General features: G+C 49.1%; 1 protein-coding gene and 1 long non-coding RNA gene across 2 annotated transcripts in view; both read right to left on the reverse strand.

Annotated features, from left to right (window-relative positions):
- Positions 1-5,329: 5,329 nt before the first annotated feature.
- Positions 5,330-17,732, reverse strand: part of LOC120544555 (E3 ubiquitin-protein ligase Siah2-like) — a gene marked incomplete at its 3' end in the record, with an annotated part of 540,100 nt that continues 527,697 nt past the window's right edge. The window contains 2 exon segments of the mRNA XM_039778420.1: positions 5,330-5,632; positions 10,180-10,359. Coding sequence (XP_039634354.1) covers positions 5,330-5,632; positions 10,180-10,359 — 483 coding nt within the window.
- Positions 9,033-9,318, reverse strand: LOC120544588. The gene is made up of 3 exons (XR_005636521.1): positions 9,297-9,318; positions 9,151-9,182; positions 9,033-9,055 (listed from the first exon to the last, which is right to left on the reverse strand). It is a non-coding gene; the product is annotated as an uncharacterized LOC120544588 (long non-coding RNA).

The raw sequence follows: 17,732 nt of genomic DNA on the forward strand, positions 1-17,732 counted from the left end.
CCCGTAAAGCGTTACGTATTGCTTGTATTATTGGATAGTTTAATAACTCAATATATAGTCGAATTTTGTTTGGACATTCACAGTAGCGTCCCTGGGGTGGGGTCAATCACCAGACGCCTCTATCGGACCTGTAAAATAGTCCAAAGATTTCTCGCTCTGTCCGTCTGACGCTCTTCATCAGGAAAACAAGAGAAACTACTGCGGATTTCTTGTGGAAACTCTTGGTGGAAGGTTAAAGTAAGGGTTATGGATTTGGGCGTTGAAGGAAGTCTGTAGAAGTCACGCTGAAGCTCAAGTCTAAGGTGGAAATAGCTTAACGGAATGCATCATTTCTGGAAATAGGAACTTGGTCTCATACTCCAAAATATCACTTCTACCCCTCTAAACTACACTACAGCTTTATAAAACGCTAAAACCAAATTTGTGGCTTTGTTTGTGTAACGCAGCTCTTAAGCAGAAAGTTGACCTCGAAGTCACCCGATTATTTTGTGGACTCGCTAGCGCCAGCATGAGAGAGCTTTGTGGCCTTGCACGGAAACAATCGGGAATCAACATACTCATCTAAGTAACACGACAGTAGTAGACGATTAGTAGATAGTATTATAATCAGTTGGTAAGAGTAGACAGGTAGGATAGACAGGTAGATAGAGTCAGAGGTTGAGTCAACATCAGATACAGGTCAGACGGTCAGAGGTCAGACAGGTCAGACCGAGACAGGTCAGAGGGTAGAGGGTGACAGGTAGACAGGTAGATCAGACAGTCGTAATAAGGTCAGACAGGCAGAAGGACAGACAGCAGACAGGCAAGACAGGAACACAGGCAGTGCCGGAGGTATCTGATGAAGGTGGTTGTGTGTGTGTCTGTGGAAATTGGGTAGGGTGGGGCGGTTGTGTGGCCTTAGGGGGAAATATATGTGTGTGTGTGTGTATATATATGTGTGTGTATGTAGGGTGTGTGTGTAGTGTAGGGGTGTGGTATATATGTGTGGTATAGTGTGTAGGGGTGGGAGTATATGTGTGTGTATATAGGTGGGGGGGTGTAGTATATGGTGGTATATATATATATATAGTGGGGTGGTATAGGGGTAATAGGGTGTGTGTGGTATGGTGTGTGTGTGTGTGTGTGTATGTGTGTGTATATAGTGGTGTGGTGTGTGTGTGTGTGTATATAGGGGGTGTGTGTACAGTGGTGTGTGTGTGTACATATGTGTGTGTGTGTGTGTGTGTATATGTGTGTGTATAGTGTGTGTGTGTACATATGTGTGTGTGTGTGTGTGTATATAAGAGGGGGGTGTGTGTACGTACATGTGTGTGTGTGGTGCGTGTGTGTGTGTGTGTGTGTGTATATGTGTGTGTATATGTGTGTGTGGTACATATAGTGTGTGTGTGTGTGTGTGTGTGTGTGTGTGTATAGTGTGTGTATATGTGTGTGTGTGTGTGTGTGTGTGTGAGTGTGGAGGTATCTGCTGAAGGGTTTCTTCCTGCTCTGTGTGGAGAAAAAGTTCAGAGACAATTAAAGTTTCTTTAAAACACACAAAGATAATAACATGGTCCATCAGGTCCATCCTCTCGCAGTTCCTCTCACATCGAGTCCAGTTTCTTCCGGCCAGAAAGTGTGCTAACAGGAAGAAGAGGGAGGAAGAGGAAGAGGAGGAGGGAGGAGGAAGACGAGGCTGGCGGTAGAAAACTTAAGGCGCTTGGCGGCTAAAAACAGACTGCAGGAAGGAGGTTTCCTTCGGAGGGTTATTCCCCTGCAACTGCTCTCATCGGAGGATTAAAGGAGGTCTGGAGGAGTTGAGAGCCCCCCCTCAGCACCAAGGAAACACCCGGCCAAAAAACGAAAGGCGAACGGGAAGGTGTACTCACATTATCTCTGCTTCGCTTTAAAGGAACACCCAACTTATTGTGACTTTATCTTATTCTCCCTACCCCCAGAGTTAGATCTAGTCCATACAAATCTTCTCATCTCAGTGCGTGTAACGCTGTCTGACCTGGCTCCAGCATTAGCTTAAGCAATGCACAGATCCTGCAGGTGAATGGTTCCAACTAGCCTACGCTCCCAATAAGTGTCAAAATAACTCTCAACATGTTCCTGTTTCCATGTTGTGGATTTGTAGAGTCACAGAAGCGTACAGAAACAACCTAACATGAGACACAGCCGCCTTCTAACCAGTAAACAAACTGGGAACTATATTCTCAGACAGGCTCGCTATGAAGCATATCACCTCACCTAACACTATATTCTTCCGCCTAGACGTGCTATTATGAGAAGGTAGGTGAAAAAGGTTGGGTTTAGGAAAGGAACACAGGGAAAGGCTTTAGAAACACAAAAAAGCGACAGAAAAACACGGAAAAAAAAACGACAAAACACGCTTTTAGGAAAAACAAACTGTTGGGTTTAGGAAAGAAACATTGGGGTAAAAAACTAAAATTATATCTATCTATCTATCTATATAGATATATAGATCTATATAGATATATAGATCTATATCTATATAGATATAGATTATATCTATATATCTATAGATAGATATATAGATATATATAATATATATATATATATATATATATATATATATATATATAATATCAGATGTGGCGAATTATTATTGCTACTTAGAATTGACATTGGGGCTTACAGAAACCTACGCTATACCTTTAAATTTTAGTTCTTGTGTTCCTGTTTCCACCCAGATGCGCCTGCATGTAAACATTAAGGCTACAGCCTTTATAAACCATGTTTTTAATAAACTGTCTGTACACTGACAGAGTTCTCAATGCGTTCGCTGTACGTAGGGACCCTCATGATGCTACCGTGGAAGTGTGGTGATATTTTGAGAATTGTTAGAGGTGTAGAAAGAGAGATTTACCCCTCTACCCTGAAAGCTATAGCGTTATAGCAGCTAATGCGCTATTTGCCTAGCTTGTTTAAAGCTACAGACGATCAGATTAGCATGAAAACATGTTATTAACCCCCTAGGTCATCGCGTTTCGAATTGTCCTTTAACTCTGTTTCTTCTGTGACAATGTTATGGTGCAGCCCTAATGTCTCGACTAGCTGCCCCTCTTAGTGGATCAGTCGATTAATCGGGTGGTTTTGGTCTCAGTCAGCTTAGATCTCTGTACTCCATTAGTCAGGTCTGATGCTGTTTTCATGCTGAATGACCTTATTTCCATGGAAACGCATCTCACACATCTCTGGTAAACACAAGAATTAAGGGTTGACATTTACCTAACCGATATCACCAAGCCTACTTTGATTACTTTCATTAAGGCAGTTATTTGTTGTATTAAAACGATTTCTGAAATGTTGAGGTTTAAATATGCAAAGGAGGCGTTATCTTATTCAATATATGCATCCTTTTAGGAGGACTCTTGGAGAAACTCAGATAACTTACAGATTCGATTAAATCAACTAATCGATCAGTCGGTACAGTTGAATGATTGTTCGTCGAACTCAGAATTTCTTCAAAACGAAACACAGCCCACACACAAGTATCAACTGCTTTGTGTAGTCAAGTCTAGGGTTGGGCACCGCTTGGATTTTAACGATTCAGATTCTTCGCTTAGATCCTGGTTCTTCCGTTTTCATCGATTCTCGATCTCTGATTCCTTTGAGTGGTCACCGGGTTATTTCACAAATAAGAGGAAAGTTATGATTCAAAGGTGTTGCAGGTTTTACAGCTTTTTCCCCCAACGTAAAAAAGCCCACTCCGCCGCGCCCACGGCTGCAACACAACAACGATGGTGCTACGGAAACCCAAAACTCGAGACTAAATTGGGAAGTGATGAGGATTTGAAACCAAAACTATCCAAAAAATACAAACACCTACCCCCTAGTTATGTAGAATCTATTGGGCATCGTTTGGATTTTAACGATTCCGATTCTTCGTTTAGATTTCGGTTCTCATCGATTCAGATTCTTCGTTTAGATTTCGGTTCTCATCGATTCCGATTCTTCGTTTAGATTTCGGTTCTCATCGATTCCGATTCTTCGTTTAGATTTCGGTTCTCATCGATTCCGATTCTTCGTTTAGATTTCGGTTCTCATCGATTCCGATTCTCTGCTTAGATTTGGCCATCGATTCCGATTCTTCGTTTAGATTTCGGTTCTCATCGATTCTGATTCTTCGTTTAGATTTCGGTTCTCATCGATTCTCGATTCTGATTCTTTGAGTTGAAACGGGTCGCCGGGCTTATTTCACAAATAAGAGGAAAGTTTGGTTTTTTTTCCCCCAATGTAAAATAAAAGCCACGCTAGAGCGCCGCTTACCTGCGCTCCAAGGCTGCACCACAACAAGCGCCTGGTCGCTACGGAAACCCAAAACTTGGCGCATGTTAAACCTGGAACCCCGCGATCATGATTTTGAGACCAAATCCTCCCAAACGATTCCCAAAACGATTCCCAAACGATTCCCAAACGATTCCCATAACGAAACGATTCAGATCGAATCGTAGTAAATTATTTTTGAACCGAATCGGTTCTGGACGCCCGACCCTGGCGTTCAGTCGAATAAGATTTCCGTCCCGCCAAAACGCAGACATTTTGCACGCGGCGTGGCGTTGGCAGCCGAGAGCGGTTTCTCTCAAAGCGGTTTGTCCGGCAGGCACAGGAAGTCCCCTAGAACGAGAACGCCGGCGTTACGTTCCCGGTCTCTGTGGCGTGGTCGCTGCTCATAGCCTGGTGAGAGGGCCCTGATCTGGCGAGCTCCGGTTTTTCAGTCTGGTATCTTGGGATAAGAGAACATTTGGAGCCATTCGCCAAAACGACCAACGAGCAATCAGCGTTGGTTTGGAGGCGGGTTCAGGTGGTGATAGACAGATGGTTTATCCAATCAGCTGACCAGGATTTTCAGACAGCAGTAGCCCTAATTCTGTTAGCCGCTCGCTAATGCTTTTTCCTCTTGGATCCTTCTTTTGGAATATGGACCAGGAACCTGAAATGGGGCCTTTTAATTCCTAAATCCTCGTTACACAAACGGTAAATCTCCTTTACCGACATGCTGCTAGCTCGCTGAGCTAACGAGCTAACGAGCTATGCTCTGCCTGCAGCAGGGGTAGCCTGGCTCGTGGTTGTATATTCATCCGCTTTCGTTGATCTGATTGGTTGATTCGGCCCCGTCTATCACCAACTATAGGTGGTAGATAGACAGATGGTTTATCCAATCAGCTAACCAGGATTTCCCCCCCCTCCTTTTTCCCCCAAAAGTTCTCCAACGGAGAGTTCCCAGAGTGGATATGCCGAAAAAAAAAAAATATTTTTTTTTTTGCACAATGGTGATCCTCCGAGATGGTGACGTGATGTCTGGCCAACAATCCAGTGATGTGTGGTCGAACACCAGGCAGTCGCTGTTCATGATGGCGGCGGCCACGCCGTCGTGGATGGAGCGCGGCGTGGCCTCCCAGGTCAGCCGGCGCCGGTTGCCGTTGAGCTCGAGGCGGTAGGCGAAGTTCTCGGCCTGCTTGCGCGTGCCGATGAGCAGCACGACGGCGAAGAACTGCTGGTGGCCCTCGTACTTCTCCTGCTTCTCCAGCACCAGCATGAAGTGGTGGCTGAAACAGGACTGCATCATCACCCAGTCCACCGCGCCGGGCAGGTTGATGTCTGTCGCCAGGAAGACTATGTCCTCACCCTGCAGGGGGGGGGAGGGAGAGAGAGACCGAGAGAGGGAGAGAGAGGGAGGGAGGGAGAGAGAGAGAGAAAGACAGAGGGAGGGATAGAGGGAGGGAGAGAGAGACAGAGGGTGGGAGAGAGAGAGAGACAGACAGAGAGAGACAGAGGGAGGGAGAGAGAGACAGAGAGACAGAGGGAGGGAGAGAGAGGAGGAGGGAGAGAGAGAGAGAGAGACAGAGGAAGAGAGACAGAGAGGGAGGGAGAGAGAGGGAGGGAGAAAAAAGAGAAAAGGGGAGGAGGAGAGAGAGAGAGAAGAGAGAGACAGAGAAGGAGAGAGGGAGAGAAGAGAGGACAGAGAGGAGAGCAGAGAGAGAGAAGAGGGAGAGGAGAGAGAGACAGGGAGGACAGAGAGAGAGAGACAGGAGGAAAAGAAGAAGAGAGACAGAGGACAGACAGAGAGGAGGGAGAGACAGACAGAGGAGAGACAGGGAGAGAGAGAGACAGAGGAGAGAGGAGAGACAGGAGAGAGACAGACAGGAAAAGAGAGAGAGTAGGAGAGAGAGAGAGAGACAGACAGAGGAGAGGACAGACAGAGGGAGAGAGAGAGAGAGAGAGAGACAGACAGGAGAGAGGGATGAGACAGACAGTGAGAGAGGGAGGGAGAGAGAGACAGAGGAAGAGACAGACAGAAAGGACAAAGACAGAGGGAAGAGAGAGATACAGGAGAGAATGACAGGAATACAATGACAAGATACATTGATTCAGCGAATGCAGCAATAGTGGAGGACGGAAGAATATGGAGTGGAGTGGAAAAGGATGGAAAGGTGCATCAAACAGCAATGCTCCAAGGTCCAAACGCCTGGCTTTTAAAAGGATGGGGTGAGGTGATGAATGGGAGAAGATTGGTTGAGAAGAGATGATCTCTGATTGGTTGATGAATGGGAGATGATCTCTGATTGGTTGATTGCATGTTACGCCCAAAACACACCTCTGATTAATGAAGACACTAAGGACAACCCTTTAGGACCAGGCGCCGGTCGGTTTAGGTGGACCTGACTACAACACTGGCGTAGAGCTGCTCCCTCTTAGTGGATCAGTCGACTAATCGGTGGTTTTGGTCTCAGTCAGCTTAGATCTCTGTACTCCATTAGTCATGTCTGATGCTGTTTTCATGCTGAATGACTTATTTCCATGGAAACGTACGAGCACATCTCTGGTAAACACAAGAATTAAGGGTTGACATTTTACCTAATAGATATCACCGTGAAACCTACTTTGATTACTTTCATTAAGGCAGTTATTATACTATACTATACTATACTATACTATAGTATTACACGTTTTCTGAAATGTTGTGTTTAAATATGCAAAGGAGGCGTTATCTTATTCAATATATGCATCCTCTTAGCACGACTCTTTGCGGAGAAACTCAGATTTACAGATCTGTCGATTAAATCAACTAATCGATCAGTCGAAACAATCGAATGAGTGTTAGTCGACTCAGAATTTCTTCAATCGAGCACACAGCCCTACACTGGCGTTTACCCCCCGTGGAGACAAAGGAAAGTGTCTGACCTGCAGCGTGGTGATAGAGGAAAGTGTCTGACCTCTGACCTGCAGCGTGGTGATAGAGGAAAGTGTCTGACCTCTGACCTGCAGCGTGGAGATAGAGGAAAGTGTCTGACCTGCAGCGTGGTGATAGAGGAAAGTGTCTGACCCTCTGACCTGCAGCGTGGAGATAGAGGAAAGTGTCTGACCTCTGACCTGCAGCGTGGAGATAGAGGAAAGTGTCTGACCTGCAGCGTGGTGATAGAGGAAAGTGTCTGACCTCTGACCTGCAGTGTGGAGATAGAGGAAAGTGTCTGACCTCTGACCTGCAGCGTGGAGATAGAGGAAAGTGTCTGACCTCTGACCTGCAGCGTGGTGATAGAGGAAAGTGTCTGACCTGCAGCGTGGAGATAGAGAAGTGTCTGACCTCTGACCTCACAGTGTGGAGATAGAGAGGAAAGTGTCTGACCTCTGACCTGCAGCGTGGAGATAGAGGAAAGTGTCTGACCTCTGACCTGCAGCGTGGTGATAGAGGAAAGTGTCTGACCTGCAGTGTGGTGATAAAGGAAAGTGTCTGACCTCTGACCTGCAGCGTGGAGATAGAGGAAAGTGTCTGACCTCTGACCTGCAGTGTGGAGATAGAGGAAAGTGTCTGACCTGCAGCGTGGTGATAGAGGAAAGTGTCTGACCTCTGACCTGCAGCGTGGTGATAGAGGAAAGTGTCTGACCTCTGACCTGCAGTGTGGAGATAGAGGAAAGTGTCTGACCTGCAGCGTGGTGATAAAGGAAAGTGTCTGACCTCTGACCTGCAGCGTGGAGATAGAGGAAAGTGTCTGACCTGCAGCGTGGTGATAGAGGAAAGTGTCTGACCTGCAGCGTGGTGATAGAGGAAAGTGTCTGACCTCTGACCTGCAGCGTGGAGATAGAGGAAAGTGTCTGACCTGCAGCGTGGTGATAGAGGAAAGTGTCTGACCTCTGACCTGCAGCGTGGTGATAAAGGAAAGTGTCTGACCTGCAGCGTGGTGATAGAGGAAAGTGTCTGACCTGCAGCGTGGTGATAGAGGAAAGTGTCTGACCTGCAGCGTGGTGATAGAGGAAAGTGTCTGACCTCTGACCTGCAGCGTGGTGATAGGGGGAAAGTGTCTGACCTGCAGCGTGGAGATAGAAGGGAAAGTGTTCTGACCTGCAGCGTGGGTGATAGAGGAAAGTGTCTGACCTGCAAGCGTGGTGATAGAGGAAAGTGTCTGACCTGCGTGGTGATAGAGGAAAGTGTCTGACCTGCAAGCGTGGAGATAGAGGAAAGTGTCTGACCTTTGACCTGCAGCGTGGTGATAGAGGAAAGTGTCTGACCTCTGACCTGCAGTGGTGATAGAGGAAAGTGTCTGACCTGACCTGCAGTGTGGTGATAGAAGGAAAGTGTCTGACCTGCAGCGTGGTGATAAAGGAAAGTGTCTGACCTGCAGCGTGGTGATAGAGGAAAGTGTCTGACCTCTGACCTGCAGTGTGGTGATAAAGAGAAGTGTCTGACCTACGCAGCGTGGTGATAGAGGAAAGTGTCTGACCTGCAAGCGTGGGAGATAGAGGAAAGTGTCTGACCTCTGACCTGCAGTGGAGATAGAGGGAAAGTGTCTGACCTCTGACCTGCAGCGTGGAGATAGAAGGAAAGTGTCTGACCTGCAGTGTGGTGATAAAGGAAAGTGTCTGACCTGCAGTGTGGTGATAAAGGAAAGTGTCTGACCTGCAGTGTGGTGATAAAGGAAAGTGTCTGACCTGCAGTGTGGTGATAGAGGAAAGTGTCTGACCTGCAGCGTGGTGATAAAGGAAAGTGTCTGACCTGCAGCGTGGTGATAAAGGAAAGTGTCTGACCGCGTGGAGATAGAGGAAAGTGTCTGACCTGCAAGCGTGGTGATAGAGAAAGTGTCTGACCTGCAGCGTGGTGATAGAGGAAGTGTCCGACCTGCAGTGTGGTGACAAAGGAAAGTGTCTGACCTGCAGCGTGGTGATAGAGGAAAGTGTCTGACCTCTGACCTGCAAGCGTGGAGATAGAGGAAAGTGTCTGACCTGCAAGGCGTGGTGATAGAGGGAAAGTGTCTGACCTGCAGCGTGGTGATAGAGGAAAGTGTCTGACCTCTGACCTGCAGCGTGGAGATAGAGGAAAGTGTCTGACCTGCAGCGTGGGATAGAGAAGTGTCTGACCTGCAGCGTGGTGATAGAGGAAAGTGTCTGACCTGCAGTGTGGTGATAGAGGAAAGTATGCGACCTGCAGCGTGGTATAGATGTTGGAATTGCAGTATACAGAAAGGTTGCTGCGTGTGGTGATAGAAAGTGTCTGACCTGCAAGCGTGGTGATAGAGGAAAGTGTCTGACCTGCAGCGTGGTGATAGAGAAAAGTGTCTGACCTCTGACCTGCAAGCGTGGAGATAGAAGAAGTGTCTAGACCTGCAGCGTGGTGATAGAAGTACGACTGCTGATGACCTGCAGCGTGGAGATAGAGGAAAGTGTCTGACCTGCAGCGTGGTGATAGAGGAAAGTGTCTGACCTCTGACCTGCAGCGTGGTGATAGAGGAAGTGTCTGACCTCTGACCTGCGAGCGTGGAGATAGAAGGAGTCCGACCTGCAAGCGTGGTGATAAAGGAAAGTGTCTGACCTCTGACCAGCGTGGAGATAGAGGAAAGTGTCCGACCCGCAGCGTGGTGATAGAGGGAAAGTGTCTGACCTCTGACCTGCAGCGTGGTGATAAAGGAAAGTGTCTGACCTGCAGCGTGGAAGGAGAGGAAAGTGTCTGACCTGCACGCGTGGAGATAGAAAGTGTCTGACCTGCAGCGTGGAGATAGAGAAGAAGTAGTACGACCTCTGACCTGCAGCGTGGAGATAGAGGAAAGTGTCTGACCTGCAGCGTGGAGATATAGGAAAGTGTCTGACCTGCAGTGTGGTGATAAAGGAAAGTGTCTGACCTGCAGCGTGGTGATAGAGGAAAGTGTCTGACCTGCAGCGTGGTGATAGAGGAAAGTGTCTGACCTGCAGCGTGGTGATGGACTTGTGCGCGTGCATCAGGTGCGGCATGACGGCCTCCAGAGAGCCGTGCCACTTGCAGGTCGCCCCGGGACACGGACAGGTGTACGGCCTGAACTCACACACCTCCTCGTGGTCCGGTTTCTCCGTGTGGTGCAGGGACAGCCCGCAGCCAGCCGACGAGTACTGGAGGAGGAGGAGGAAGAGGAGGTACAGGATCAGCAGCAAATATACACAAGTATTATCAGCTTTATGTAGGAAAAATACACAAGTATTAACAGCTTTATGTAGTGAATTATCAACTGCTTTAAGTGGGAAAAGTACACAAGTATTAACAGCTTTATGTAGTGAAGTATCAACTGCTTTATGTGGGAAAAGTACACAAGTATTAACAGCTTTATGTAGTGAAGTATCAACTGTTTTATGTAGGAAAAGTACACAAGTATTAACAGCTTTATGTAGAGAAGTATCAACTGCTTTATGTAGGAAAAGTACACAAGTATTAACAGCTTTATGTAGTGAAGTATCAACTGTTTTATGTAGGAAAAGTACACAAGTATTAACAGCTTTATGTAGTGAAGTATCAACTGCTTTATGTAGGAAAAGTACACAAGTATTAACAGCTTTATGTAGAGAAGTATCAACTGCTTTATGTGGGAAAAGTACACAAGTATTAACAGCTTTATGTAGTGAAGTATCAACTGCTTTATGTGGGAAAAGTACACAAGTATTAACAGCTTTATGTAGTGAAGTATCAACTGCTTTATGTAGGAAAAGTACACAAGTATTAACAGCTTTATGTAGTGAAGTATCAACTGTTTTATGTGGGAAAAGTACACAAGTATTAACAGCTTTATGTAGTGAAGTATCAACTGCTTTATGTGGGAAAAGTACACAAGTATTAACAGCTTTATGTAGTGAAGTATCAACTGTTTTATGTGGGAACAGTACACAAGTATTAACAGCTTTATGTAGTGAAGTATCAACTGCTTTATGTGGGAACAGTACACAAGTATTAACAGCTTTATGTAGTGAAGTATCAACTGCTTTATGTAGGAAAAGTACACAAGTATTAACAGCTTTATGTAGTGAAGTATCAACTGCTTTATGTAGGAAAAGTACACAAGTATTAACAGCTTTATGTAGTGAAGTATCAACTGCTTTATGTAGGAAAAGTACACAAGTATTAACAGCTTTATGTAGTGAAGTATCAACTGCTTTATGTAGGAAAAGTACACAAGTATTAACAGCTTTATGTAGTGAAGTATCAACTGCTTTATGTAGGAAAAGTACACAAGTAAAAGGAATGTTTTTAGGTCGCTGAGGAGCAGATTAGGGTGTGGCGGCCACTAGCGGTGGGAATCAGCAGAGGCCTCACGATACGATATAATCAAGATGCTTATGTCATGATACGATATTATTGCGATTTTAAACATATTGCAATATTCTGCGATATATTGTAAATTACCTTTTTTCCAACTTCAAATTTTTCCCAATTTCAAATTACGTCCCCAAAAAGGAAACTTTGTCAACATCTGTTTTATCTATAAAGTTACATTTCTCTGTTTGTTCATCTCACTTCAAATTGTACTGCTGCAAAATCAGATTGTCAAGCAGACAGACTGACCAACACATATATAATAAAAGGTCGATACTTGGCGTCTGTGTATCGATACAGTATTGCCACAGAAAATATTGCGATACTATGCTGTATTGATTTTTTTAACGAGGTATGAAAACAGAGAGGCGGGCGTTAGCGATTCTGTTTGAACATGGCGTCTATCCATGAACATGAGCAGAGATTTGCCACCAGCGAGCAGGAATCTCATTGGGTCCCACTCTTCTGCAGGGTGTAGAGAAGACGCCTGCTGATTGGTCCGTCCTCTGACACTCTGCTGCCGCTGCACACAAATGGTAACGTTTTTAACGTGAAGGTGAAGAGGCTCGGTTAATGAAAAAGTCAGACAGACGAGTCGGTGCGACAGACTGGAACGAAGAATAACCTCCACATCTGTACGAGAAAACCTCCACATCTGCAGGAGAATAACCTCCACATCTGTAGGAGAATAACCTCCACATCTGCAGGAGAAAGACCTCCACATCTGCAGGAGAATAACCTCCACATCTGTAGGAGAATAACCTCCACATCTGCAGGAGAAAAACCTCCACATCTGCACGAGAATAACCTCTATATCTGCACAAAAAACCTCCACATCTGTAGGAAAAAAACCTCCACATCTGCACGAGAATAACCTCCACATCTGCACAAAAAAAAACCCTCCACATCTGCATTAGGGCCGGGCGATATGGAGAAAATCAAATATTACGATATTTTTGACCAAATACCTCGATATCGATACCGCAACGATATTGTAGGGTTGACTATCGGTGCTTTCACAAAATATTTAAACAATGAGATTTTTGATGAATAATCATCAGTAATGTGGATATAATGACTAAGTGGGTAAAGGTGAATAATGGAACAGCTACAACAGGCTGGTAAGATCAGACAATGACATCACTTTACTGTAATGCAATACTGGAAAAGACACTTATGCCATATTACGATATCCAAAATCTAAGACGATATCTAGTCTCATACCACGATATCGATATATTGCCCAGCTCTAATCTGCATAAAGAAAAACCTCCACATCTTCTGGAGAAAAACCTCCACATCTTCTGGAGAAAAACCTCCACATCTTCTGGAGAAAAACCTCCACATCTTCTGCAGGCAGTGGCAGGATGATTCATGAATCTATAATTGGGAGCCTCCTGTTTCCTGGGCCTGGTGACACATGTCTTATTTACAGACGGCGGCCGATGACAGACAGCCTGACCCAGAATCTGGCCTCCGACACACGACCTGCTGAGAGGACACGAAACCACCGAGATGGCGCCGACACACGACCTGCTGAGAGGACACGAAACCACGAGATGGCGCCGACACACGACCTGCTGAGAGGACACGAAACCACCGAGATGGCGCCGACACACGACCTGCTAGAAGACGCCGACACACGACCTGCTGAGAGGACCACCGAAACCACAGAGGGTAAAGGCGCCCGTACACGACCTGCTGAGAGGACCGCGAAACCACAGAGATGGCGCCCGACACCACGACCTACTGAGAGGACCACGAAACTACCGAGATAAGCGCCGACACCACGACCTACTGAGAGGACCACGAAACCACCGAGATGAAACGCCGACCCACGACCTGCTAGAAGGTACGAACCTACACTGCTGAGAGGACCACGAAACCACGAAATGAGCGCCGACACGACCTGCTGAGAGGACCGACCAGGAAAGCCCACGACCTACTGAGAAGGACCACGAGAACCCGCGAGGGGCACGACCTACGACCTGCTGAGAGGACAACGAAACCACGAGATAGGCCGACACCACGACCTACTGAGAGGAACCACGAAGCCACGCGGTAAGCGCCGACACCACGACCTGCTGAGGAAGCCACACGAGGATAAGCCGACTACGACCTGCTAGATGCGGCCCGACACCACGACCTGCTGAGAGGACCACGAAAACCGAGAGATAGGCGCCCGACCAACGACCTGCTGAGAGGACCACGAAACCACGAGGATAAGCGCCCGCACCCGACCTGCTGAGAGGAACGAAACCACGAGATGGCGCCGACACACGACCTGCTAGAGGACCGCGAAACCAGCGAGATAGAAGCACCGACACGACCTGCTGAAGAGACCACGAAACCACGGATAGAAGCATACGACACCGACCTGCTAGAAGCGCCGCTACCGAACTACTGAGCCGCGAAACCAGGCGAAGAATACGACCTGCTGAGGACGAAACCAGCCCGAGATGAAGCACGACACGACCTGCTGAGGAGGGACCACGAAACCCACGAGATGGCGCGCCGACCTACGACCTGCTGAAAGGACCACGAAACCACCCGAGGATAAGGCGCCGACACCACTGAGGGACCACGAAACCACCCGGAGGCGCACCGACACACCACGACCTGCTGAGAGGACGAAAAGCGAGGATAGGCGCCGACACCACGACCTGCTGAGGAACCACGAAACCACGGGATAAGACGCCGACACGACCTGCTGAGAGGACCACGAAACCACCGAGGATAGAGCGCCGACCTACGACCTGCTAGAAGAGCGCAGACCTGCACGACCTGCGAGAGGACCACGAAACTACCGAGGATAAGCGCCGACACCACGACCTGCTGAGAGGGACCACGAAACTACCGAGATAAGGCCCGACACCACGACCTGCTAAAGGACCACGAAACCACCGAGATAGGCGCAACACGACCTACTGAAGGACCACGAAACCCGCGGATGGGCCGACACCACGACCTACTAGAAGGAACCACGAAACCGCAGATAATGGCACCGACAAACACACGACCTGCTGAGAGGGACCACGAAACCACGAGATGGCGCCCGACACCACGACCTGCTAGAAGAGCGCAGACACCACGAACTGCTGAAGGAGGACCACGAAACCAACGAGATGGGCACCGACCACGACCTGCTGGAGGACCACGAACCACGAGATGGCGCCGACCTACGACCTGCTGAGAGGACGAAACCACCGAGATGGGACGACCACGACCTGCTGAAGGACACGAAACCAGCGAGATAGAGCACCGACACGCTGCTACTGAGGACCACGAAACTACCGTAAAGTACGCCGACTACGACCTGCTGAGAGGACCACGAAACCACGAGATGAAGCGCCGACCACGACCTGCTGAGAGGACCACGAAACCACCGGAGTAGGCGCCGACACCACGACCTACTGAGAGGACCCCGAAACCACCGAGATAAACGCCCGACACCACGACCTGCTAGAAAGGCGCCGACCACGACCTGCTGAGGGACCCGAAACTACCGAGATAGCGCCGACCACGACCTGCTAGAAGGCGCCGACAAACGACCTACTGAGAGGGCCCCGAAACCACCGAGATAGGCGCCGACCACCACGACCTGCTGGAGGACCACCGAACACGAGATGGCGCCGACCACGACCTGCTGAGAGGACCACGAAACCACGAGATGGGACGCGCGCGACCCACGACCTGCTGAGAGGACCACGAAACCACGAGATAGGCGCCGACCACACGACCTACTGAGAGGACCACGAAACCACCGAGATAAGGCGGCACCGCGGCAACCTGCTTAAGCGCCCGACACTACGACCTGCTGAGGACACGAAACCGAGATAGGCGCCCGACACCACGACCTGCTGAGAGGAACCACGAAACTACCGAGGATAACGCCCGACACCACGACCTGCTGAGAGACACGAAACCGCGAAAGGCGCGACACCACGACCTGCTGAAGGACCACGAAACCACCGAGGATCGGCGCCGACCTACGACTGCTGAGAGGAACGAAACCACGAGATGGCGCCGACACACGACCTGCTAGAAGAGCGCCGACCACCACGACCTGCTGAGAGGACGCCGAAACCGAGGATAAGCCGCCGACCACGACCTGCTGAAGGACGAAACTTACGAGATGAGCGCCGACCGTACGACCTGCTAGAGGACCGCGAAACCCACGAGATGAAGCGCCGACACCACGACCTGCTAGAAGAGCGCCGACCTACGACCTGCTGAAGAGGACACGAAACACTACGAGATACGCCGACACTTACGACCTGCTGAGAGGACCACGAAACCAGCGAGATAGGCGCCGACCTACGACCTGCTGAGCGACCGCGATAAAACGACACCCACGACCTGCTAAAGAAGACGCCGACCTACGACCTGCTGAGAGGACCACCGAAACTCACCGAGATGACGCCGACCACCACGACCTACTAGAGGACCACGAAAACCCACGAGATAGAAGCGCCGACACCACGACCTGCTGAGAGGACCCGAAACCACGAGATGGCGCCGACACGACCTGCTGAGGGGACGAAACCACCGAGATGAAGCGCCGACACCACGACTTACTGAGAGGACCACGAAACCACGGGATGGCGCGCCGACACCACGACCTGCTGAGAGGAACGAAACCGCGAGTAAAGCCGACACCACGACCTGCTGAGGGAGCGAAGACCACGAGGATAGGCCCGACTACGCGACCTGCTAGAGGGACCACGAAACCACGATGAGCGCCCGACGACCTGCTGAAGAGGGACGAACACCACGAGATAGCGCCGACCTACGACTTACTGAGAACGACGAAACCGAGAGATAAGAGCACGACCTGCTGAGAGGACACGAAACCACGAGATGGCGCCGACACACGACCTGCTGAGAGGACACGAAACCACCGAGGATAGCGACGACACGACTTGCTGAAGGACACAAACCACGGATAGGCGCCGCACCACGACCTGCTGAGAGGACGAAACCACCGAGTATGAAGCCCCGACCACAGACCTGCTGAAGGAACACGAAACCACAGTAACGCCCGACACTACGACCTGCTGAGAGGACGCGAAACCACGAGGATAGCCCCGACACAGACCTACTGAAGGGACGGAGCCACCAAGATGGGCACTTGCCGACCTGCTAGATGGGCGCCGACACCCACGACCTACTGAGAGGAACCACGAAACCCCACGGATAGAGCCGACTTACGACCTGCTGAAGGACCACGAAACCACGAGATAGGCGCCGACCACCACGACCTACTAGGTGAAGCCACACCACGACCTGCTAGATGACCGCCGACACCACGACCTGCTAGATGAAACCAACACACCGTGCACCGACCACCCGACCTGCTAGATGAAACCAACACGACCTGCTAGAGGAACGACCCGTGAGGGACGAAACCACCGAGGATAGACCGACACCACGACCTGCTAGATGGAAGCCAACCACGACCTGCTAGATGGACCGACACCTCACTCTACTAAGATGGACGCCGACCTACGACCTGCTGAGGACCGCGAAACGGATAAGCGCCGACACTACGACCTACTAGATGAAAGCAACCTACGACCTGCTAGATGGAAGCCACTACCCTTAGATGCGTAACCACCCGCGCCTGCTAGATAAAATGGCTTAACACGACCTGCTAGATGACGCCGACCACACGACCTGCTAGGAACCGCAAGTTTGAAACCACGGATGAAGCACCCGACCTACGACCTGCTGAAGGGACCGAAACCACCGGATAGGCACCGACCACGCGACCTGCTGAGGACCGAAACCGCCGGAGATAGGCACCGACCTGCGACCTGCTAAAGGGACACGAAACACGAGATAAGCGCCGACCGGATAAAGAGACGATGCATACACAAGACCGTTTAGGTTCAAATCCTTTGAACTTGGTTTTTGAAAAGACACTTCTAGCGCTGCTCGATTATGGAAACTATCAGTTAATAATCACATTGATTTCGGTCATTGAAATTGAAATCTAGCGTATTTAACACGACTCCTCGTTGACTTTTGAGAAGACGCTGCATTCGCTGAAGTTAAAGAACCGTAAAACATTTAAATCAACCGTGAAAACACCTTCAACTGAGACTTTTTGAATTCCCCTTAAAGCAACACGCTGACTTATTGGGACTTTTATCTTAGCATGCAGCCAGTAACTTACGGG

The sequence above is a fragment of the Perca fluviatilis genome, chromosome 16 (genome assembly GCF_010015445.1).
Source record: "Perca fluviatilis chromosome 16, GENO_Pfluv_1.0, whole genome shotgun sequence".
NCBI lineage: Eukaryota > Metazoa > Chordata > Actinopteri > Perciformes > Percidae > Perca > Perca fluviatilis.